General features: G+C 40.6%; 2 protein-coding genes and 1 long non-coding RNA gene across 5 annotated transcripts in view; 2 read left to right on the top strand and 1 right to left on the bottom strand.

Annotated features, from left to right (window-relative positions):
- Positions 1 to 12,908, top strand: part of TINAGL1 (tubulointerstitial nephritis antigen like 1) — a 48,671-nt gene extending 35,763 nt beyond the window's left edge. For both annotated transcript variants that reach the window (XM_018576763.1, XM_018576762.1), the window contains 6 exons: positions 3,521 to 3,671; positions 4,627 to 4,810; positions 5,671 to 5,716; positions 5,879 to 6,002; positions 10,398 to 10,443; positions 12,506 to 12,908. In XM_018576763.1, the coding sequence (XP_018432265.1) occupies positions 3,521 to 3,671; positions 4,627 to 4,810; positions 5,671 to 5,716; positions 5,879 to 6,002; positions 10,398 to 10,443; positions 12,506 to 12,649 (695 nt within the window). In that variant the 3' untranslated portion in view covers positions 12,650 to 12,908. The remainder of the gene's footprint in view (positions 1 to 3,520; positions 3,672 to 4,626; positions 4,811 to 5,670; positions 5,717 to 5,878; positions 6,003 to 10,397; positions 10,444 to 12,505) is intronic.
- Positions 12,909 to 20,346: 7,438 nt separating this feature from the next.
- The window catches only part of LOC108804858, a 14,300-nt gene continuing 8,966 nt past the window's right edge, over positions 20,347 to 25,680 (top strand). The window contains exon 1 of the long non-coding RNA XR_001942381.1: positions 20,347 to 20,490. This is a non-coding gene — a long non-coding RNA (uncharacterized LOC108804858). The remainder of the gene's footprint in view (positions 20,491 to 25,680) is intronic.
- Positions 22,923 to 25,680, bottom strand: part of PEF1 (penta-EF-hand domain containing 1) — a 16,466-nt gene continuing 13,708 nt past the window's right edge. For both annotated transcript variants that reach the window (XM_018576764.1, XM_018576765.1), the window contains exon 5: positions 22,923 to 23,597. In XM_018576764.1, the coding sequence (XP_018432266.1) occupies positions 23,368 to 23,597 (230 nt within the window). In that variant the 3' untranslated portion in view covers positions 22,923 to 23,367. The remainder of the gene's footprint in view (positions 23,598 to 25,680) is intronic.

The raw sequence follows: 25,680 nt of genomic DNA, 5'->3' as shown, positions 1-25,680 counted from the left end.
AGTGTGGTGATGTCATCGCATTTGTAGTCCGTTGACACTTCCTCCCGTCCATGTTACTGAATGTCCATACCGAAGTCCAGACAAAAAAATTAATAAATGCACATTTTTTTTCTTTTATGAAGAAGTGTGCCTTTATTATTTTTAGGTGGAATTTCCCTTTTAAAGGAAAAAGACTTGGAACAATTGTATGTTTTTTTTTTTGTTGCACCTTAAATGTGTTTAGCTAATTTAAACAAAGAGTTCAAAGAAAGAAGGAGAATTGAGCTTTAATCTTTACTTAATTAAAGATTTATATTAATTAATATATTGACAACTCATACTATGAGCAAGATTGATTTCTAAATACTGTCTGCAGAACCGGCTGCTAAGCAAACATAACACACCTTTATTAATTATTACTTAATGGGGAAATAGGGTTAGATACATCAGTGTTTTAATCCAGAAAGAGCAATAACAGGCGTTCATTTGAACTGTGGTCATTTAATAGTTTACTGCGGCTGTATGCATCAACGAAATGTACAGTTTTTGATGCACAGAGACAGTAGTATCCCCATAACAGAGGTAGTGAAGAAGGAACTGAACGAATGCATCACTGTCCCTAAACCCTGCTGATAAATTTGAAGTTTGGACATTTTTTTTTTAGTAAGATCTAGATGTGAAAGCGGGATATTTAACCACTGGAGTACTATACTGTATTACCCCTTCATTACGAAGCCATTTTTCAGTTTTCAACCCTGTGACAGTTTGACTGACAATTGTGCTGTCACACAACACTGTACAATGAACTTTATATCATTTTTTTTTTTGCCAGACAAACCTTTGGTGGTATCTAATAACCACTGTGCTTTTATTCATTTTTACTATTGAAAGGAAAAAAGATGAACATTTTCCGTTAAAATAAAAATGCCAGGGCAGTAGGAGCACCACTAACATGATCCTTTTTTGAAAAGTAGAGACCCCAATGGATTGTCTTTTTTTTTTTTTTCTCCACAATTTTGTTGCTATCATTGAGGGTGTTAAAACATGGCGTTTGGTAATGGTACACTAGATACAGCACATCAGGTCACAGAGGGATCAGGAGGTGAAGGGGTCAATGTACAGGTCCCATACAGTGGGATCATGGATATGAAGGGTTTAGGGTGCAGATGTGCAGGATAAGGAAGGTGAAGGCAGAGGTGTCCCCAGGCTGGGTGTCACCCGTAGCGGCCGCCAGGACGTCATTACACACATGACCTTATCACACATGTACCGATGTTACGCGCGCTTAACTGCCGGCGGCTGTCTTGGTGAGGAACAACGGCAGAGAGAGGAGGGGACGTTTATTCGGCAGGATAAGGTATGCCGCCGGGTCCCCTCTCTGGTACAGCTAGACAGGCCGATGACCGATTGCCCGACTATTCAGAGGGGGTGACACCAAAATGACGGAGTCATCATTAGGTGAAGGGTTGATTTTTCAGATATAAAAATAGATGTCATCAGCACACCAGCATGAAAATTCAAAGTCAGTGCCAATCCATTTTATTGATGTGTCATCACGACAAGCACTTTCTGGGCCACGTAGGGTCCCCTTCATCAGGCTGAGAAATTACGAGTGTTGATTTATTGGTCACAATTAGGGCTTGTTCATACCAAGCGCGTTCCAGGAGCAGAGCAGCTACAGAACGGATCAAAACTGGTCCAATGTATTCCAATGGTATTTTCGGCTCTAGTTTACACCGCAGCGTTCAGTTCCAGAGCATGTGAAAAAAACTGCAGCAAGCCCTATTTTACCTGCCCTGGAACGCATGCAAATGCATCAAACGCATGCAAACGCCCTGGCGCACTGAAAGCCCATGTTAAACTAAAATATATATATATATATATATATTGCAAAAAGAATAAAAGTGACATATAAAAAAAGGTTTAAAAAAATAAATAAATGTTTAAGTCCCCCACCCCCACATATTTATGCAGATATAAACGTAAATACGCATCCGGTTCACCAGCGCGCGTAAACGACCATTGCGATACACACGTTATGTATCGCCACGAACGTCGCAGTGAGAGCAATAATTTTAGGGCCATCAATCACTGATAACACTAAACTATTGAGCGGTAAAAGCTTTTAAAGCGACGCCTATGGCCAATAATTTCGGGTATTATCGCTTTTTGAGGTTTCGCGCACGCAATTTTAAGGCTTGACATGTTTGGTGTCTTTTTACCAGACGTGACCCCGTCTTTTATATTTTACCATAAAATTGGGTAAAAAAAATGTTTTATTTAATATAGGGGAAACAGTTTTTTTTTTTTTACATTTTATTTTGGTAATTTTTCCTTTTAATATAGTAAAAAATGAAAACCGCAGTGGTGATTAAATACCACCAAAAGAAAGCTCAATCGGTCCCCAAAAAATGGTAAAAAATTGATTTCAGTACAGCGTTGCATGACGGAATAAATGTCAGTCAAAGTACCGCAGCGCTGAATACTGAAAAATGGCCTGGATGGGAAGGGGGTTTAACACCGCGGACTTCAAGTGGTTAACAGTGGTCACATGCTATAGGCCCGCTCAGATCAGGCTTGTACATGGTCTCTATGTACCAGGTCATCCGATAACGCTCCCCTGAAGGCTATTTTTACAGTAGTATTTATAAACATTGGGGGGTAAACAGTCCACCTTTTATAAATGCACTGTGGTAGAAAAAGCCATTGAATTTGCTGACTATAACCAATTACAATGAAGGCTTGGGAGTCAAACTGGTGTGTAGTCTAATAGTTGAATAACCTGATAATATTTTTGCAAATCCGCTTCACAAAGTCTCACTCCCTGGCAGCATAATTTTACCTTACACAAATGAAAAGGGGGAAAGATCTTATCTTAGGATAGATGCTGATGTTTGTTCTTGTTTAGGCCTAATCAACTACGATGTGCTGTAGAGAAGGGACTGTTCGCAACCACGTTTTTTTACTTCTTGCTTATGTGCCTGATTTTTAGAAGCTGTAGTTAGGACAATATTCAGTTAGACCATTGCAATATTTCCCAGTCACTATGCAGGCATAAGCATTTACAGAGTTTAAAAAAAATTTTTTTTTTTATTAAATTGTACTAACCGTATGTTATGCAGCCAGTTAGATGCAAATAGTGCTTAGCAGAGTCCTTTTTGTAATTGTGTTGCCTTGATTTACAGCACAGAGGATTTCTATGCTTGCTCCACTCATGGAAGAATCTTACACAACATTGAACAGTGAACAATAGTTTAGTGTTTCACATAGATCTAGACTGTATATTAACTATGAAGTGTTTAAGATTAAAAAGGGGAAGGGAAATTGTGACATCTTCAGGCAATCTTGTGATAGTACAAGCATTATATAAAAATACAAGGACATTTCAAGAACATACCGTAGATGCTTTTGGTATTGTGTATATTGATCACAGGTTTGACTAGTCGGTAACATATTAGTACAATAATAGGTGTTATTTTAAAAGTAGTTTGGCAAAGCAAGCTAAATAAAACTTGTTGCATTCGTGCATTTCTTTCTTTAGGTGTTGCCTCTGATAGACTTTCCATTCAGTCGATGGGGCACATGACTCCTGCTCTGTCCCCTCAAAATCTCCTTTCCTGTGACACCAAAAACCAGCATGGATGCAGAGGGGGCCGTGTGGATGGAGCATGGTGGTATCTCAGGAGAAGAGGGTAGATGAATTTGCCTTTTTGTTTTGATTATTTTCTTTGTTCTTAATTAGACATAATATACCTGAGTACTGTATATGGCTATCTGTGTAGTGTAGCTACAATACCTTGATTTTTATATATGAGTCTAGCTATAGTAACTATACCTGGATACAAAGAGTTATTTTTTCAAAAGCAGTTAACTATATTGCATGACATTCCTTGCATACACTTGGCTTTCACCACTGCAACACCTAAATACACTGAGTGGCCAGATTATTATGACCACCCCATCAGTACTTCGTTGGGCCACCTTTTGCCTTCAATACTGCGGCGATTCTTCTAGACATTGACTCCACGAGATGTTGAAAGGTGATGCAAGGAATCTGACACCATGCCTGATGAATAGCACTGTCCAGTTCTGTGAGATTTGATGGTTGTGGAACCAGCTGCCTGATGGCTCTTTCAACTTCGTCCCACAAGTGCTCAATTGGATTGAGATCTGGTGATTGTGGGGGCCACCTAAGCAAGGTAAATTCTCCCTCATGTTCTTGAAACCACTCCTACACAATACGAGCACCGTGGCATGGCGCATCGTCTTGTTGGAAGAAGCCATCTCCTTTGGGATACGCCATCCACATCATTTTGTTAAATCGCGTTGTTTACTCATATCTTCAGAAAAAAAATCACTTCTACTGTCGTGTTAAACAACTTGCTTCCCTATTTATAATGGTCTGGCACTCTAGCAACTTCATTGCGAAATTATAGCTAATTTGCCTACAAACGTCAGGTGGTCATAATAATCTGGCCACTCAGTGTATATGGACATTTTCTTTGGCTTTAAATTGATATTATGTGCATAATATTTGATCTTTTGTACCACATTTCTGTTATTGATCTCATTTTTATTATTTTACAGGCCTTTTGCCTGTGTATTCAAACTGCTTTTCCAAAATAAATGGTATCTCTCCTTCTTCAGGGTTGTAACAGAGGAGTGTTACCCATTTTCGGGTCAAAATGGAAATGGACCACCTGCGCCATGTATGATGCACAGCCGCTCCATGGGAAGAGGGAAGAGGCAGGCCACTGCTCACTGCCCAAACCCATATTCATCATCAAATGAGATCTACCAGTCTACACCAGCCTACCGCCTGGCATCCAATGTAGGTCTTTCTGTAGAACTGCTTTTGACAGAATTATCTGTATAGACCCTTCATAGCGTTGCTATACAATTCAAGTTATGTTTCTGGAACCATCAAAAGACCAGAGCCAATAAAACTTTTTTAATGGGGCATTTTTGAAAAAGAATATCTTCAAAATACACAACTTTTAGTTTACACACACTTTTTTAGCTAAGAAAAAAGATTGATAAAAATATTTGTTATTTTATATAATTGGTTAGAAGGAACCTATGTGACAAATCTAACCCCTCATGATCATTAGAACATGATCTTCACTGGGCACCAGGAGCACCAAATCCCAGGGCACAAATTAGTTACCACAGATTCCGTGTCACATTTCTGATTCGCTTCCTCCAACCTCCTGTTGACCAACAAATGCAATGGAGACTCATTTGTCAGCAGAAGGACATGAAGGGTGGTGGGCGAGAAGTGCCTACTAGGAGCTGTGGTTATCCACCCCAGGGCTCTAGGTGGGGGGGATTAAGGATGATCTGAGGATATGAGCAGGTATTTGGGTGGAAATTTGGAGGATACCCTATCACAGCATCCACACCAAGTGAAAATAAGATGTAAAGAAGGGAAATCAGAAAAATTAGACTAAATTGTTTCAAAAAGATGATTTTAAATATTATTGTTGTCCTATTATTATTGAAGCCCTGATTTCCTGATCTGCATACCTGTCCCAAGTCAATGGCTCAAAAGAGCCAATATATTCTTCTTATGACAGATTAACTTACAGGGATATTTTATAATAGTTGTTGTTTTCGATAAAAGCCACAATCTGATAAGCTTTGCCCTACTAATGTTAAGTTTTTTTAATAGCCATATTATTTCACTTGCAGGAAAAAGAAATAATGAAGGAAATGTATGAAAATGGTCCAGTACAAGGTAAGCAGTACAAAAAACTACTTTACCAAATGAACCAGCAGAACGACTGAACGTATAAATATACTATTACTTATTCTTTCACTTTAAGTTATCTTCTTCCTACCCAGCTCCTTCATAATATAATTATCAGTATAACTGATGTACCAAATATCTCCTTTGCAGCTATAATGGAGGTGCATGAAGACTTGTTCGTGTACAGCAGTGGAATCTATAGACACACACCTGTAATGGCAGGAGAACCAGAGCAGTACCGTCGTCATGGGACACATTCTGTAAAAATCACTGGGTGAGTAAGGGATGATGAATGCTAATGCTGGATGTTTAGTATATATATGGAAGTAAATAAGTGGTTTTTAGCATAGTGCCATAAACATACTGATGTATCGTACAATAACATACCCTTTGATTATAATATATTGTGCACGCCATTGATGCTGTAAAAACATTTTATAGGGGTTTCCATTGTTTAGAAAAAAAGGCAACTAGACCAAATTGACAGTGTACCAATGTGAGGGATTCTGAGACCCTAATTTTTTTTTTTTTTGCTACCAACAAAAGTTCCGCCACCCCTTTCTGCTCCCCTCACTGCTCTAGAAGTGTAGAAGACAGGGTGCTATGGACCTCACTGTCAATCTAGAGTGAGAAGGGGGGGGGGGGGGGCTAGGCATGGAACAGCTTTTTTCCTCACTGTCAATACAGAGGGAGAAGGGGGGGGGGGGGTGATAGTCATGTCACAGCTTTAATGGGAGTGGCCAGGCACCTCCTTCTTAGTGGCAAAGGTGAGAAATTGAAGGCTGAAGCTGTGTGCCTATTCTTGTACATGACCCACATGTGGACTAGGTGACCACATTGCAGTACATTCAGCAGCAATCCTATAGCATTCAGTGTTCTGAAGGAAAAAGACCCACACCATTACTGAAAGGATTCACAGGTATACAGCCATGAGGTAAAAGGGAGCAGAAATGTGGCTTGTATGTAGAACAAAATATACAACCTTAAAGCCCATCTCCGGGCACAACTATGTTGGCGGAATTTAGTAAGTTGTAGTAAGCCCTTGTTGTAAAGCCACCTGCCATAATCAAAACTGCCTCCATCTCTCTGGAAATCATCAGTATACATGCAGGTTGAAGTCCAGCTTTTGCTGAACTTCCATGCCACCTCCGGCTGTAAGCACTGCAGGTTTCCTAGACCTTCAGGGCTGCAGTTGCATTTCTGTCCCCCTTTTTTAGTGGTTAGTCCTAAAATAGAGCCTCGTGCCATTTGCTTTTTCAGTTGGCCATAGACTAGGGGGTGTGATCTGCAGCGAGGCAGTGTTGCATCTGGCAAGTTCCTTTGCAGCAAAGGCATTGTACATCTTAATGTACTCCAGCAAGATTATTGTGCCCGGAGTTTACCTTTTAATTTTTGCATTGCCATTTTTTTTTTTTTTTTTACACGTTAAGTGCAAGTTTTCTTTACAGAGAATATGTATTCTTTAGATATGAAACTATGGTTGTAGATATGAAAGGGAGTAACCCAATAGATAATATCTACAGACAGGATGTATAATATGCACTGTTTTTCTAATATATGGAAATGGCTGTGGCCCTTGGGTGTGATTAAGGAAATAGGCCAGTTATGCTTAAAGGTCTACTTTCTTTGTATAGACTAGTTGTACTAACAGGTCTACTCTTCTACCTAAAGATTTTCTTTCTCTAGTAGTATGAAATCCCCACCTTTTATTATATACATTACATGATTAAGGGTCCCCACACACCTTACGATTATCGTACGATAATCGCGGGAAATCCCGCGATCGTACGATGATTGTAAGGTGTGTGGAAGCCGTGCGACCTCTACTACTGTAAGGTCGCACGACTTTAAACTTACGGACATGTTCGAAAACCCGCCGAGCATCGTACGATGTTCGGCGGGTTTGTGGCATGTCCGTACGATAACAGCCGTACGGGCCGGTGTGCGCAAGCGCACACTGCCCGTTCGGCATTGCGGTCATCGGAAGCCCACCCCTCAGGGGGCGTGGCTTGCGATCATCGCAAGTACGATCTGCCTATGCAACATAGGCAGATCGTACGTTTTTTTAAGTACCTTACAACCATTGCAAGACAGAAGTCTTGCGATGGTTGTAAGGTGTGTGCCCAGCCTTACTATGTATAAATCATTGACTTGCAATTAAAACTCATAGTTTGTATTTATAACACTTACTAAGGCTAAACATGTGTCAGTTTCAGCTCTATTTTTGATTAATATTACAATGACATAAATGTAAAATTATGCATTAATGTGCTATCAATAAAATACACTCTAGGAAAAAAACACACACTATGGAATAAATATACACAGGACAGAAACTGCCAAAATTTCAACACACATATAATTGTCTCCCATTGTTGATTTTTATTCTTAGTTTTCTTAGAGCCTTTACAGATGCGCACACATACACAAACTTGTCCCCTTCTTGTCACTTGGCATAAAGTGACATTTATTACTGTAGATGAGAAAAGTTCATAAAAGGATACAAGCATAATGCAACTGTCCCTAAAATCAGCGGAAGGGAGAGGCAGGAAGCATCAGAGTAATCTCACGGGGACCAAAAGGACATGTGGAGCCTTGAACTGAACATTATGTCTGCCCAAAGGAGACTATATAACATCCTGCACTGCCCTTTCTATGATGGGCCAAGTTGATGTCAAAGGTTTGTCTGGCCTAGAACAGTGGGCACTAAAATAGAACAGGTATATAAATACAGAATAGTATCTTGAACATGACAATGCATGCACTAAACAAGGTAAAGTTGTAAAAGCTCTCATGATTTTGTTGTGCTAACAGAGTTATCAGGGAAGGTACGGGAGCTAGATTATTATACATTGTCTAAAAGACCTTGCTGATTTCTAGCTTCTGTCTCAGCAAATTCCTTACTTGTTGATTTGCTTAGGAATGTCCTCGAATGTTACCTCTGGCCCAGATATTGGTGTGACTTCAAGCTGTGCCTATCCCCATAGTAACACAGCACCCTAACCTGGTACTGTCCAAGCATTTGGATAGAGAGGGCCATATTGCATTTATAATTATGTCATTGTGAATGGAAAACAATTTAATATTTATGCCATCGTACAGAATCTGCAAGCTTTTTAATGAAAAGAGAGGCCTCAATAATGATTTGGAGAGCCACCAGGTGGAGAGCCCTGCTTATACACAACTCATTTATGGCAAGAACAGGACACCAGTAAGCAGGGATACAATTCACCAACCATCACACATACTGTTTATACAATTATGCTAGCATTTAAAACATTATTTTAATGATCTTTTAAGTAGGGATGTCCCGATACCACTTTTTCAGGACCAAGTACAAGTACTTCCCCTAATGTTCTTGCCGATACCAATTACCGATACTTTTTCTTAAAGGGGCAGGTGACTTTAAATGATCCATAGTACAACTACATGTTATGTACTATGGATCATGATTGAACCTATTCATGTTAGCAGGGGAGAATTGTAAATCTATTGCTGGAGTGTAGTGGAGGTGTGTGCTGTATATATGTATTACATATACATTACACACATCCAGTACACTATAGCAATAGATTTACAGCCATCCCTGTCCCAGCTTCCCTCACTCACAGTTCACTCCGATCCCTGTTGCCTCGCGAGGTGCCTCTCGTAGTCGGCGCTGGGCAGGATCACTGCATCGCGTCTCTGTGCTCAGCTTGTGGGAGGCGCTCACAATTCTGCCCAGCTAACATGAATAGGTGAAATCATAATCCATAGTACATATACAGTACACATGTCCCGTACACTGCAGTAATAGTTACAATTATCCCCTGCTAACATAATTGGGTTAAATCATGATCCATAGTACATAAAAGTACATAACATGTAGTTGTACTACGGATCATTTAACCCATTCATGTTAGCAATGCAGAATTGTAAATCTATTGCTGCAGTGCATTCTATATGTACTGTATACGTACAGTACATATAGAATGCCCTGCAGCAGTAGATCACACAAAAAACTAAGCCCAAGCCCCGTCTTACTCACTGTTGCCTGGATCGCGGTGCCTCACGATTTTTCTCACAAGTGAGGACGTCGTCGGCACTGTGCTGGAGAGGAGCGTCGCGTCACTGCTGCTCCGGTGGGCGGCGCTCCAGGTGGGGTCCTAATTTAGGTGGCCGGCGACTGCCTGGAACGCTGTGCGACGTGGTAAGTAAAAAAACTTTCCTCTGGGCAGTCTCCGGCCACCTACATTAGGACCCCAGCTGGAGCTCTGCCCACAGCAGTGACGCAACGCTCCTACGCACAGCCTGCCCAAAGGACCCCACTGCGGAAGGTAAAGTAAAAAAAAAACATATTCAAGCTTCGGCGCTTTGTATCGGGGCATTTTGACCAGTACATGTACTGGTCAAAATGCCCTGTATCGGGCCCGATTCCGATGCTAGCATCGGTATTGGGACATCGCTAGTTTTAAGGATTACATTGAGTCTTTATATCTACCTGGAGTTTAAACGGGGAGAAAGGAGAAAGAATAGTGATGAAAGAGCTTTGCATGATTAATCACAACCACTTAGAGATACAGTATAATTCTCCAAAATTTGAGGCACAGTAGGATTTTGTATGGCATATTTATTTAATTTTTTTTATCACTGAGCATTGTCTTATTTTTATTATTATTTTTTTTACTAGGTGGGGAGAAGAGTTGGCACCAAATGGACAGATTCAAAAATATTGGGTAATTAAACAATTTATTACACGTTCACTATAGTTTTATACTACTTGGAAGAATCCTTTTCTAAATGAAATGTGCAGGCTGCCATTGCTGGTGCCTTACTTTGCAAATCATGCTGACCACCCAGCCTAAATACTTTGAATCACTGACCTGGAACAATTATGCAGATTAGTAGTGCCCAATTTACCCTGACTTACTATATCTGCATGTTTGTACCAGGTCAATGACTCATAAGGTATTGACTGCATACTGAAAAGAATTCTAGTTGCCTGGCTATCTCTGGCATTCATATTTTTTGAGACAGAACCAAAACAAAAATGCAGATCAGAAAGTCAAATTGAAACCAGAGTTGCTAATCTACATACATGTTCCAGGAGGGTGACTAAAAAAGTATTAAAACTATTGGATCAGCATGGCAGTCAAGAAAGAACGTTTTTTTTTGGATAGAGGGGTCAGTAACGGGAGCCTCCAGGGCATCTTTCTTTAGGGCTCATTTATACCAGCCCACATGATAAATTGTGTACGTGCTGCTAAGCAGTGAGGGGCAACGCGTTACAACTCATCACACTGTTTACCTTTCTTTCTTTTTAACTTTTATTGAAGTGTTGCACTGCATAAAAATGAATACATGCTGCACCACACCACTGCACCTGTACAGTGTGAACAGGGCACATAGAAAACAACTGTTCCCTACATGCCCCTGTGTTAAACCTACCTTGATCAATGCAGATCAACACCGTTTGACAGACATGGTGTGAGCAAGCCCTAATCAAATATTTTACAAAACAATTTGAGTCACAAAAATATAATTGTTGTGATCACCTACTAAGCCACTAAAACATTGAAAACAAATAAAATTGCTTTATGCTTTTATTGTGGATTGCCCAGCTATATAAGCCGTGTTTCCCCGAAAATAAGACACTGTCTTATATTTTTTTTTCCCCCAAAAAAACACACTAGGTCTTATTTTCGGGGGATGTCTTTTTTTTTTTCAGAAGTTCCCTCAGTGACTTAGGCTCAGTCCCCTCATCTCACTTCACTCCGACCCCACTGGCCATGCCACGCTGTGCCGCTGCCTGCTGGGAAATTTAGTTTTCTGCCCGCCGGCAGCTCTTTAAGCAAAATCCGTGGCAGACAGGTGTCTGCTGATTTCAGGACCGCCGGGAGCTGCGCCGCGGTGGTCAGTCTCCGCCGTGTACTCTGGTTGCTCCCTGGACGCCCCACCCCCAAATTACAGAATACCAAGGCCCTGGCTGCATCCCCTCCCAGCCTCGCCTCGTCCTTCCTACGGCCCTGGCAGCGGTGCAGACAGTGGACAGTGCGGTAAAGTACATGCTACCGTACCACCGAACTAGGTCTTATTTTCGGGGTAGGTCTTATATTACAGGAATCTCTAAAGATAGTGCTAGGTCTTACTTTCGGGGTAGGTCTTATTTTTGGGGAAACACGGTATTTATGTATAGATTGTAAAAATCAGGAATTATACTTTGACAGCTTGTATAGCTGAAGCAATTTGCATTAAAAACATAACACATTTTTCGGGTGGTGAGCACCAATAATAGAACACACGTGATAACAACTACACCCTACACTGGATATACCATTTAAGTTATGTCACTTAACTAACCATAACGTGCCGATACCATTGCTTGCTTATACCTCACACACCGTCACCTGATATGGATGCATATGCTTTGCTCTCACCACTTAATCTGCCAAACAAATGTATTGAGCTAGAACAAAATAAGGGGCACAACCTGACAAACAGACATACATATCTACTTGACTATGAATAACAACTGTTGGGAGCTACTAAAGATCCTATCTTTAGTGGGTCCCAACCTATCATTGAAGCTAATGCTGTACAGAGGCCTGGAAAGTAAATTTGCTTTTGAGTCCATTTCAGCTTTTTTTCTTTTTTTGTTCTTCAAATAACACTGTTTAGCTGCACCATAGTGCACGTGTAGCTGTCTTGTAGTAATTACACAACCTCCAGTATATTGCTATATTAAGCCTAGGAAGTGTGTTTTGTTTCTGATCTGTTCTTATCTTCTCTTTACTGTAGCTTGCTGCCAATTCGTGGGGCAGAGACTGGGGAGAGAGAGGATATTTCCGCATTGCCCGTGGTGAAAACGAGTGTGAAATTGAAACTTTTGTAGTGGGAGTGTGGGGCAGAGTCAGCATGGAAGATGTTGCTAATAGAAAATGAGGGATTTTACCAAGCTCTAGGATTTTGAGGATTTCTAATACGCAAACACTGGTTTGTACTCTGCTCTTTACCTCCAGATGATTCCACAGCCAGTGAGCTGGATAATAAGGTCCTAGGTGGTAGGCATGTGTGTTTAAAGTGGGAAACTGAGTCTTTATTATAACTAAGAGTGAGGTAAGTGTATCTGGGTGTTTTTATTAATAATAGGGCATCTTTTGACCCATACAGCATAAAAGATATCTGCAACTCACTCATGAGACATCTAAGGCTGGTATTCACATACATAATGACACTGCTATTGTTAAAATCTCCTATTGCTTTTATTTTGGAAAGAGTTGAGTGAATCACTGGCATATACTGGACTTAACTCTCTAGTGTAGAGCATCAGCACCACAATCTATGTACTTAAAAATTTATTTTGTTTCATAAGCACACTGTACATTTAAAATGTGTTATCTATATGCTGGACCCTCCTAAAGCTACAAATCCATTTTTTTGAATGTCCTATAAATTACCAAATCCAGTACCACAATTCAGAATGGGAGCAGGATGCAGTGAGGTACTTAATGTAATTAAGCTGACCCAGTGGTGCTGACACAGGGAAGATTCACAGCCTGTGGCTTTAGAAGGGATAATAGGGCAGATAGTCCTATAATCTCCCCAGGGATCAAAGGGGTATTGTTTGGGGCTATATGCAAGGGGCACACAGGCTTGTGAACCTGTCACAGACAGACATTCCCCGTCAAGCTACAAACTGCCGGAGGAATGGTAGGCTTCTGAATGCAAGTCAATTCCACCTAGGACCAAAGTGAAACATATATATTTTAAAACCTTAAAATGAAAGCCAATTACCTTTTTTATTAATGCATATCCACTGATATCTGAAGCTTGCTCATCTTAACACCTCATATATGCCACGCACTGCTAAATTCCTTCAATCCAGCAGCCTTAAACATCTCTGCGGGTATTATATTTACTAAAGACATTTACTTTAAAAAACCTTTATTGAAAGCCCAAACGCAAATGCAGAAAATGTGAATTATGTTTAGCTATTTATTGAAATGTTTTTTTATTGAGATTGTGTATATTGTTTAAATCCCTGATTCTTGTGCACAATAATTTGGATTTCAACCACTGTTACAGTTACAACATTCCAGTTTGAATAAAAGTATTTTTCACCAAGTGTGGATGCATGTTTTCTTCTTTTATTCACATTATGACGTTTAAGGAACCATTTTATGTTTATTGGCATGATGCAATAAATTTACAGACAAATTTCATTTTATTAAGGGTCTATTCCCCTGGTGCCCACCCTGTGGCCCGGGAGCCACATGAGGCACTTACTGTGCGGTTTTGGTTACTCAAGCCAAAAGAAAATTTTTTTCTTTAGACTGGCTTCTAGTAGTTGAATTGTTTGTTTTATTTCCTGTAACACTCTTACTTCTGTGCTGTCCATCCCTTTTTTCTTTTCTCATGTTTAGTTTTTTGCTCTGATCTTTTATAATGAAACATGCTGAGAGAAACATACAATTTTGCATAAGTGAATTTTAATAGAGTTGTAGGGAACACAGATGTGGAAGTGTTGATTTTTCAATTGGGCTGCAATATCCGTGGTTTCTAGCAGTTCCCCAGTCTCCAACAACTCCTCCTGTAGCCCCTGATCATCTCCTGTTGTACATCTTCACTCTCTACATTTACTGAACATTATGTGCAGCCCTTTGGTAATGTTGAGAGCCACATTTGAGGCCCCCTTTTATGAAGAACGTTAACCACCACTGGTCTACTCACACTTATGCATTTATTCTGTATTTGACTGCAAATGCATCTAATTTGCTACACTTATTAAACTTCCTTGGAGCCATGGCTGTCATGGACATATCCCCTGGTGGTACATTATCATAATGGCTTGGGCTTGAGACTTGAGCACTACTGCACTGAAAAGTGTTCATCATTACATGAGCGGTGTATAGTGCAGAAGTAAGGAATGTGTCTGTGTCTCCAGCAAAGAGGAATGACCCATGATGACAATGGACTGGCCAGAGAACCCTTTGGAAAAAGGTACAAAGGGGATTTTTGAGGATTTCTGCCTAAAAAGTAGCTAGTCACACTATCAATGTTTTGCGCTACATTGAATGTTTGTAAACTGATTGTGTAGCAGCAATGTATGCAATTGATGTAGCAATTTATGCCATTCATGGGGTTCTGTTAGTAAGAAAATGCTCAGTGTTGCAGGGTCAGTTGTGTGTGTTTGTTGTGATAATAGGGGTGCTGGGTAAAGGAACAAACTAGTATGTCTATGAATAGTGGAAGAAACTTTATAATCCTACATTTCATAAGTTACCTGATAATCGTATCATACAGATAACGTTACCGCAATGAAATAAAATACATTTCATCTTTCTTTCCGTGGTACAAAAGACACTATGCCAACATTGGTAAATATCAATGCTTTTATCCATTGTTTTGCTTACTTTTTGGAAAGACTGGCTAAACAAAGAAAGCATCCATATGCCCAACAAATAAAAAGGTCAAATCTAATATAGTTGTGCAACTGCACAATACTTGCCGGAAGCGTGCTATGTGGACACAACCTTTTATTAAAAGGAGTGGCTTTGTTTGTGTCCATATTTTACTCTAGTCAGGGACACATCTCTGATGCATGTTGAAAGACTGAACAATTTTTGATGAATGAGCCAACTGTAGAAGTCATTTATTAGGAGTATTTACTGTACACAGACTTGGCAAACAAAAGGGTTTCTGTGTGTTCAGACCTGAGCACGGGTCTGTGAAATATCTACTTTGCTTCACAAACAGATGGTTACTTTGATGGAAAGGCTCTGGGTTTGGTGTTAGAAAGCCCTGGAGGTCACATGCCACCTCTGTGCCAACCTTCCGCTCATCCCTGGTCCCTTTTGTGCATGCCTATTCAGCCTGTTCTGCTGCACAAGCATTTAACCTGATAAAGCCCGGAGTTCAGCAGTACACTGACAGAATATTATGAAGGAGTCTAAGGTCCTGACACATCAAGGACAAAGACTAGATATTTTACATGAGCTTGCTGCCATTCTTACAATGCTCTTCAGAACTGTACTGCAAGATGATAATTTTCTTATTACTACTCAAATGTATCCATGCATTACTCACTGAAAATCACATTCGGTGCAACACACGTTCATATCACAATGATTATTCAGTACATGCATGATACAAAGTAAAATAAACAAAACAATGGTGGCTTCAGTAGTATAATCACATTGGAAAATAGAAAGCAGAATGTGTATACCACATGCATAATGAATAGCACTAAACACTAATTTTAGATAGCAAATATAATCACTCAGTAAACTGTTAACAAGGAAACAATGCCACTATGCTAATGTCACAGATTTGTCTCTGGGTGGGACTACAATCTTTTGCCAGCTATTGTGTGTGGTGCAACCTCCCAGCTTCTTATGGTCTGCAAGAATAAAAAATAAAGGCCAGGTCAGGGCAAAAAAGTGAGTACATCTTTCCAATACATGCATATTTTCAATGTATTATTATTTTTTAAATGTTACATTATCATTACCTGTTTGATTATTATAGACAGCTCCTATTTTGGGATTCCGTATTTTCCGGGAACTTTGCTTATTATAGATAGTCCTTAAATTGATATCAGTGGGAAAAACTGCCCCTCACATTGATATTAGAGGGAAGAAGACTGTCAGTGGGGAAGTGACTGCCCGTAACACAGATATTGGTGGGAAGAAGACATTGATATAATTGGGAAAACACTGCCCCTCACATTGAAATCTGTGGGAAAAAGACTGCCCCTTACATTGATGTCAATGGGAATAGACTGCCCCTTATATGGATGTCAATGGAAATAGACTGCCCCTTATATGGATGTCAATGGGAATAGACTGTCCTTTACATTGATGTCAATGGGAATAGACTGCCCTTTACATTGATGTAAATGGGAATAGACTGCCCTTTACATTGATATCAGTGTGAAAAGACTGCCCCTTACATTGATGTCAGTGTGAAAAGACTGTCCCTTACATTAATATCAGTGGGAATAGACTGCCCCTTACATTGATATCAATGAGAAGACTTTCCTTACATTGATATCAGTGGAAAAAGACTGCCCCTTACATTGATATCAGTGGAAAAAGACTGCCCCTTACATTGATATCAGTGGAAAAAGACTGCCCCTTACATTGATATCAGTGGAAAAAGACTGCCCCTTACATTGATGCTGGTGGGAAGAAGACTGCACCTTACACTGATATCACTAGAAAAAGACTGCTACTTACATCAATATAAGTGGAAAACTGCCCCTTACATTGATATTGGTGGGAAGTAGACTGCTAGCTACACACCACCTGAATTTTATTAATAGGTGGTCTGCGGTGTGTGTAGTAAAGGGGATCATGGTGGAGAGTGGATAGCTATATACAATGTCCATTATAAATAAGGCCCACAGTTTATATCTAGACCAATATAATAATGATTACAATATTATAGGTGTGGTCAGCTTAGACAGGCTGTAGCACTAAGTGCCATTCACTGTTGTTGTGTTCGTTACTGTGCTGCCCTGACTCCTCTGATAGGCCAGTACACAGCAAGATGAACGAAAGCATAGATGGTCATGTGGTCTTTTTTCTCTCCAGACTTAAGTTAGAAAATTTCAGATAAATGTATGTAGCTTCACATCATGAAATGATCCTTTTTTGGGTATTGCGGTAAATGAAATTACCAGTGACTAGCAATATAAAGATAGTTGTTATATGTGGAGCACAAAAGGACATGTCAGGTATAGGTCACTGCCTATCAATTCAAAGCACATTGGTACTAGAAAGAGAGGTCAGGGATGCATATTCTGAGCATAACTCAGGGTTTCATACTACCAGCTTACAGTTTATCAGCATTTATACCCATCTTCCATGTATGATCCCAGTATGCCCAAAGGATGAAAACAAAGAGGCAGCCAATAGACACTGTTGAAAGGGGACCTACACGAATACTTCACTCCCTCATTCACAGCTACCCCAGGGTACAAGCTAAGATTTTTTCCTCCACATGTGGCATTGACTTGCATTCCAGCAGATATTCCTCACCTACCTTAAGTGATTCCCAATTATCTTGAGCCGAGCCCTCAGACCATGCGAGACTATGGATCAGATCATAGACATTATAACACTTCCGAGAGCCCTGATAATATGTCAGATGTCCTGGCAGAATTTGGGGTTCTACTACTTACCATCCAAAGCTGACTTTGATGTACTTGTGTGCACAGTGGAGGCTACCCTGCAAAAAGACATCTGGGGGCTATGCCAAAACATGAAAGACCTCTTACTGCAGAGATACAGCAGGCCACCCAGCAGCAAACCACCATGTTCATTCCCTCGAGTGTGAAACAAGCATTAACATGAACTAACTCATATGGCTACAACTCCAGCCTGAAAACCTGAAGGATTGCAATATTCAGCTAAAGGGTCTTTCCGAAGCATTCCTGTCTCCCAAATGAAGGACGCGGTTCTCGCTATTTTCCAGTGCCCCTCAGGGGAAGCCTGCCTGCAGGAGATAGTGCTTGACAGGATCCACTGTGCCCTTCAGCAACTAGCACCCAACTCCAGTAGTAATAGGGGTCACTGTGGAGAATGGGGAAGGGCCCCTGTTGTTTGTTGTTACGCAAATGCATAGCAATGTCACTTTACTGTGTTACATGTGATGTTCTGGAACAATAATTGGCAAATCTATTAAGTTTTGCCCAGAGATGGGCTTTAACCTTCTTCACTCCTCTAAAAGGCTTACATTGCTTCTCTTTGTGCACTAGAGTTCGGGCTTGTTTCTTTATCTTGGTATCTTCCACCAATTCAAAAATGTACAGTTCTTAATAGTAGACAACATAGTCATGTCTTATTTCAACTGCTCCATTATTAACCAATGAAGCCCTTGATTTTTTTTGTACATGCAGACCTGGACAAGAGGCATGACAAAGCACTGGCCCATTCAAGAGCTATTTGATAATTGTTTTGCTGTGCTATGTACAGGTCCTGTATAAATGCAATTGTAAGTTGATATTAAGTTGGAATTATTGTTATTCTCTTTAGTAAAGATTGGATTGCTTTATTTATGTTCATAAAGACACTGTAATCTGTAAAGGAGTTTCAAGATTCTACATGATCATATTCATGATGAAAAAGAGAACATTACAGTCATTCTACAAATGTCTATATTGCCCTATAGTGACAGGACCTTGAAAGCATAAGGCTTTGGGTAGTAGTGGAAATAATGGAGCTAGTCTGCTCAGCTTTCTAGTACACCAGGCAGGCAGGCATAAAGAGTCCTTATACAATACAACTTCCTTCAATAAAACACAATGTCAAATATGCATTTTCACTTTTATGAATAGACTTTTTAAATTTACTGTATGTTATATCTGAACTTCAGGCTCATGCCCACTTATCACCCTTAGCTCCCTTTCTCTATGGACAATAAAACCCTATTATGTTTTCACAAATAATACATTACTTTTTGATTAATAAATGCTTCTTTTTGTGCAACTTCTTCAGATACTTTTGCATAGTTTATTAGGCCTGGGTGCCGGAAGAATCAAAGCAAGCGGCGTATCATATCCAACGTGTTTCCAAGGAGGAATTATGAACTACATATCCCTTGATTACATAGAAATCCAATGACATGCTGGGCGTGCATGTTGACGTTGTTTCCAATCACTGGTTGTGGGTGGGTCTTGACTGGGAGCTCTGTTATAGTACCTCCCCACAGAAAGAAGATGTGATGTCACACTGCTGAAAACTATAGATAAGAAAACAAAATGGCTCCCCACCGAATTTAGTCCTATGGAGAAAACAGTGGTGCCTGGTTGCGATAAACCGTAGAAGAAAAAAGGGACTATTTGGGGGATAGAAATAGGGTACAATTGGACTAAAAAAAACAGTGGGTTATGACTGGCCCCTCGGCCTACTGATTGGCTAGGAAGCCGGCTTCACTTGTTGCTAGGGAGCCTGTCTTCCTAACCAATCAAGAAGCCAGGCGTCACATAATGACAGGCTTCCTGATTGGTCAGGAAGCCAGGCTGCCCAGCCACAAGTGAAGCCGGCTTCCTAGCCAATCAGGAACTCAGATCATGAAATGCCACCCGGCTTCCTGATTGGTCAGCTTTCTAGCCAATCAGGAAGCTAGGCGGCACGTAATGACCCACCTCCCGGCATCCTGATTGGTCAGAAATCAGGCTGCCCAGCAACAAGTGAAGCCGGCTTTCTAGCCAATCAGGAAGCCGAGCGGCACGTCATGACGTGCCTCCCGGATTGGTCAGGAAGCCAGGCTGCCTCGGCCAGTGAAGTCGGTGTTCTATCGGCTTCCAGCTTTCCAGGCAATCAGAAAATTGGGTAGCGGGTCATGGTCCGCTGCCTAGCTTGCTGATAATCAGGGCACACATATATAAAAAAAAATCACAGCAGACAGAGTTGGGTTTCCCTTTAATGATTCTCACAGGTCTGCATACCTGGGAACCTAACTGGCTACACAAAACATTAGGTGGTTTAACTCTCCAACATCCACTGAATTATCAGTTTTGAGTTGATTAACCATTAAGCTTTAATGGCCAGTTTAACATATAGTACATACCATGGTGAATAGTACCTCAGGTAGCACACACTAAAATGAGACATCATTTTTGTTAACTCCTTACATATACATATATATTTATTAAGAAACCCATTTTCCTGAAAAGATCAGGGGCTTTTTAAAGCTTTGGCAAATACAAATTATGACAAACTGTTCCAGGTTTTATACAAAATGATACCACAATTTAACAAATAAAACTCCAAGCAGCTGTTTGTTTCAGACATCAGGTGGCAAACTGGTCAAGTGCACAAAATATTGCTGGAATGAGAACTTTAAACTAAAATTGGCGATCATACAAAAGGAAAATAAAGTGTTCTAACCACTGATGATACTAAGTTTACAGTATATGAAAATGACTAGTGTCCTTACAAGGCATGCTTTGTGTTCTAAGGGCTTATACACACTGTGCTTCACAACAAATGTTACACAAATGCACACTGAATGAGTGTGTGGCAGTGCCTTCCCATGGGTTGGCCACTATACCACCATCTACAGTGTAGTGCAATGCATATATACATAATGCTCTGTGCATTGTGGTGCAATGCATTTTGAAAAATCTTACAGGACTTATTTTTTTGTTTGTTGAGAGCCCATTTAAAATGAGTACGCTGCCTAAACCAACACACCTCGACACATCAAAATGCATATGTTGCAGGCGCTGAGACGTGAATGGTACATTGGCCCAGAACCAGCAAGCTGCCTATAGGCAATACAGAGAAAGCAAATCTAGTCTGCCCTACTTTCCCCAAGTTAGAAAGAAGGGGAGAAAGTGCATCTGTTATAACATATAGGTGCCTACTTTTGAGGTGTAGTACCTTCAGTGACCATTTGGAGGATATGTAGGCTCTGAATTTCTAGAACTGTAGATGTACACTGTAAATCAGACCACCATCTGAGACCCATGTGTAAAATAACATGGTGATAAAGAGACAATGTTGACTGGAATGCACGCATTGGTCTCAAGCAATGGTCCATTTTGAATTTGATCACATAGAAAGCTGCTTTTGGCTTGATTCATTCTGATCAGTTTCAGAAATTAAGAATCGGTAGCCTCCTACATTACTAGGCAAGCAAAGAAAGTTCTTCTCTCTGTCTCTGCTATTGACTTTTGAGCTTGCAAACGTTAGAAGAAATGGCGTATTGCATACAACATAAGACTTCATTGAAAAAAAAAACGCTTTCCTGGCCAATAGCACACTCTATATCAGTTTTTCGCAACCTTTTTTTTCTGTCAAAGCACCCTTTAAAAGAATGCAAAACCTTGGAGGCCTCAGTCTAAAACATAAAAAAACCCACAGCATGGCAGGGGGTGGGAGGTGGAGCAGGCCTGAACATCCATCCTTTTCTGAACAGATCCCACCCTACCAGGATTATCATCATTCTTTTTTTTTATGGTGCTGGCGGCCAGCTTGCCTGCACCATGGAAAGGCATGACACTGTGCAAAAATTTCAAGGCACCCCTGAGGAAGCCAGAAGGCATCCCAGGGTGTCACGACACCTTGGTTGAGAAAGACTGCTCTATACACCCGTTCACTGTACAATAACAAAAATAGGATATGTGCATGCAGCAAAGGAGCAGCACATATCAACTTGCATAGAGACACTAATCTGCTTCGAGGTGAGTGTGCATGAGCATTTAGGTTTTGCTCCTGAATTCAGTTTGGCAAGCATTTTTGACAGATGTGGAATAAAGTGTTTGAATTTGAAACTGGACTTTATGCATTATACAAGTCAGTGTGAACGCATCTTAAACAAATCCCACACTGAACTTAAACTGGCCATTTGCAAGTGACTTTCCTGTAATTGATTTGCTTTTGAGTCTGAGGCACATGTATACTAGCCATTATTCACACAATTGCAACAGAGGAGACTGGAAGCAAAGCTGACAGTGAGTACAAGGTCAAATCCAACAGGACTAGTAACATTTATAACTGCTAAAATGTAAACCAATTTGACAAATGTGAAATTGCACCTATTCGTTTGATAACAAGCCAAATACAACTAATTGCCAACTGCGATTTAAAATTCTGACTTGCTGTTGTGTTTTTTATACTAAGGAATGTTTTGGCACCCACCAGATTTACCACCTATACCGCACTTTTTCAACTGCAGAAAACTTTGTATGTTTGTTTGTTGACAATGTTACAAATGGGCATTATATATAACATTACATCTATCGATCCTAAAAATCCCAAGTATTCAAATTTAATAATAAAATGAAACCAATTTGAAGAACAAATCCAGCCATAACTTGTTTTCTCATTTTGGATAGGCTTGGTAAGAGAAGAGCAAACAGTTCTGTCATGTTTTTATTGCTCTTCGAAACTGCTGGGGAGATTTTACCCGACTTCCTGACCCTGTGACACCAGGACAAGAAAAAAAAAAAAAAAATGGAGACAGAAACACTCAGATGTAAATACCAACCTGACAGAGGTCCTAAACTTTCAGCACTTTACTAAAAAAAAAAAAAGAAACTATTTAGTTGCAGTCTTTGTCCCCATTGGAGAGATTTCTATAATTTCTTATCACGACAGGAAGTGAGGGGCAACCTCCCAATGCATACACAGATTTACAAAAAAAACGTGACAGAAGTTCTAGCCCTTCCATGTTCTGTCCAAAAGTGAAAAAAAAAATGTTGGTTTAGGTTTGATTACAAATGCAATTTTCATTAGAAACAAAGATAGATCATTTGTGTACTGCTTAAGTTCCCATAAAGTAAAAAGCTGCTTCCTAAATGGTAGCTTCATTAGCCATCATATTACAGCTGTACCAATGTCATTTGAACAGTTAGATTATACATTTTCCTATGTGAGCCATGTTCAAGAATATAGCCTTACATTATACAAAAGTGCTGTACAATTTAGTAGGAGGAATATAGGCAATATGAATTTAAATACAGGTTGTCACTATGTAAGCCTATTTTACAGAAAAAAAGACTGACAAAAAAATGTAACATGGTTCTAGTGTACAGGAACTGCCACAGCACCTCTTTAAAATGTAAGCATCTGCTCATTACATGGGGTAAAGATACACGTCTAGGAAAAAGAACTTGAGGTTTTACAGCCATTTTATCAGCCATTATGTTTTTAAAGAAGGCGTTGCACGAACAGGGTGAGAAAATCATCATAACTCAGTTTTGCACTGCCGGATCGCGCTGTGTCTTTTTCCCGAAATGCTTCGGTCATACTCTGCAGCTTGGTACAAACTTGTATAAAGCCATCTAGCTGCAAGGTCATGTTGGCAGAGCGGGGAGCATGTAGGGACATCACATGCTGCACAAACTGTGGGCTCAGACTGAATCCCATCTGGTTAAGAGCTGTGAAGAGATAAGACCCACAATGTAAGTGGATAACCTTAAGGAAAAAGCAGAAATACATGTATCTGACAGGTGAGTCTATACATCCGATTAGTCAATGTATCTATCCATCCAATAATTTCTCTGAACAGATGGATCTATATAACCTGTCTGGTCATCATAGCCGCGCCCGTCATCTACTTGACCAACCAAATTACATTGGTGAAGGGAAAAAAAAAAGAAGTTTTAAGAAAAGGATTTCTGCATAAACAGCTGACACAATGCGACTTGATATTCATCTAAAGCGGACCATACTGCATGCGAATTTCAGCCGGTTCTTTAGGAACCAAAATTCATGCCAAAATGCGCATAGTGGGTGCTGCCTGTTGGCACCCTTTCTGCCAGCGACCCTCGATCAGCTGATCAAAGTAGACTGTTAGAAAATCTTGGAACGAACAGAGCCGAAAAAGCCAATGAGATGCCGGGTCTGTATGGGTATTCTGACAGAAACAGAACAAACAGCAGGGATTCCTCCATTAACGCGCTTGTAGCGTTAATAGAGGAATCTGTTCTCTTGTTTTTTTTCGTTCAACCTGCGGACTGAACAGCGTATGGGCACTTTTATTTAATGAACAATGCACATAACATTTTACACTGCCAACCTGTTAAATAAACCAATGTCAAGATATCCCAATGAATTAACAAGTCTTCACAAGAGAATTCTGAGGTGTCCGTTGACCTGAATAAAAGAAGTCTAAGAGGAACTAAGAGAAAGAGTTGTTCAAGCACAAAATGGAAAAGGTTACCAAGGATTTAGAAGATGTGGGCCTGCATCTGTCCACAGACAGGCAGACAGTTAACAATTTAAAGAAATTAGGCCTGTAATTGTTCCTCTAAGTGTGGGAATCGTGCAAAGACCAGTACACGACTACACGGGCATCTTGTACTGCTTTTTACTGTAGGGGTGCCTGGAACTACAGGAAGTGCTCTACATCAATGCCCGATTCATTAAGGATTGTGGACAGGGCCGGCCTTAGGCTTTTAGGAGCCCTGTGCGAGAAAGCTTTACAGCGCCCCTCAGGTGACCACACCCCTCAGTGGCCACACCCCCAGTAACCACACCCATTTCCCCCAATATCCGCACCATTTAAAGACTCCTATTTTAGCCGCAAACAAAAATATATTAAAAAGTATGATAAAATAAAAAACTTTTATTCAAAGGTATTAAATTGTAGGCACAATATAAGTATTCTTATCAAATAAAACAACAGAAGGTAAACAATAAATGTCAAACTAAAATAGAATCTATACAAAAAGTGTCAGGATGTCATGCCGACCCTTTTTTCAAGTCAGTATATCTAGAAAAGTAACAATAAAAAACAGAACATATAACCTAGACCACGTGTTAAATTAAAGGAGAACTATGGGGTCAGTGTTTTTCCCCATAGTTCTCCTTAGGGTAACAGGAGGACACAAACTAGTGTCCTCCCGTTACCCTAAGCTCAGTATACCACCAGCTACAGCTCGCGGTATACTGAGACGTCGCAGCGGATCCCGACCTACATGACGGGATCCGCCCAGCTGCGTGAGTGACAGCTGGCTCTGCCTATCTAGAGGCAGAGCCAGCTGTACCTGCCCCCTCCCCCGTCCGTTCCGCCAGTCATGCTGGCAGATCGGAGCGGGGAGAGGGGAATCCAGCCCCTCCCCCTGTCACGGCAGAGAGCCGTGACAGGATCGAGAGGCGAGCGAACCTGGTATGTGTTCGCTCACCTCCCGATCTACTGAGCCGACCTGTGACAGTCTCATTGTCACAGGTCGGCTAGAACTATGAGGTGAGTGGAAATCACTCATGTCATAGTTCTCCTTTAATGAATTACCATTTGCCAGAATATACGAAAAACATGTATTCAGGCACATAATAATAATAATAATTTGTTTTTCGAATGTGCGGCTGCCATGTTGGCCACCGGCGTGTTCTGTGAATGCGTGCCACCATCTTGGAGGCAGGGAGCATGACGTTACATGACGCCATGCATGCGTGGCGTCAGACGCCGATATAGGCGCCGCCATCTTGGTGTATACCTAGATATACACCAAGATGGCG

The sequence above is a fragment of the Nanorana parkeri genome, unplaced genomic scaffold (genome assembly GCF_000935625.1).
Source record: "Nanorana parkeri isolate BGI_ZX_2015 unplaced genomic scaffold, ASM93562v1 scaffold76, whole genome shotgun sequence".
Classification (NCBI taxonomy): Eukaryota; Metazoa; Chordata; class Amphibia; order Anura; family Dicroglossidae; genus Nanorana; species Nanorana parkeri.
The sequence above is the reverse complement of the archived record's forward strand: the minus strand, read 5'-3'. Positions and strand labels throughout refer to the sequence as shown.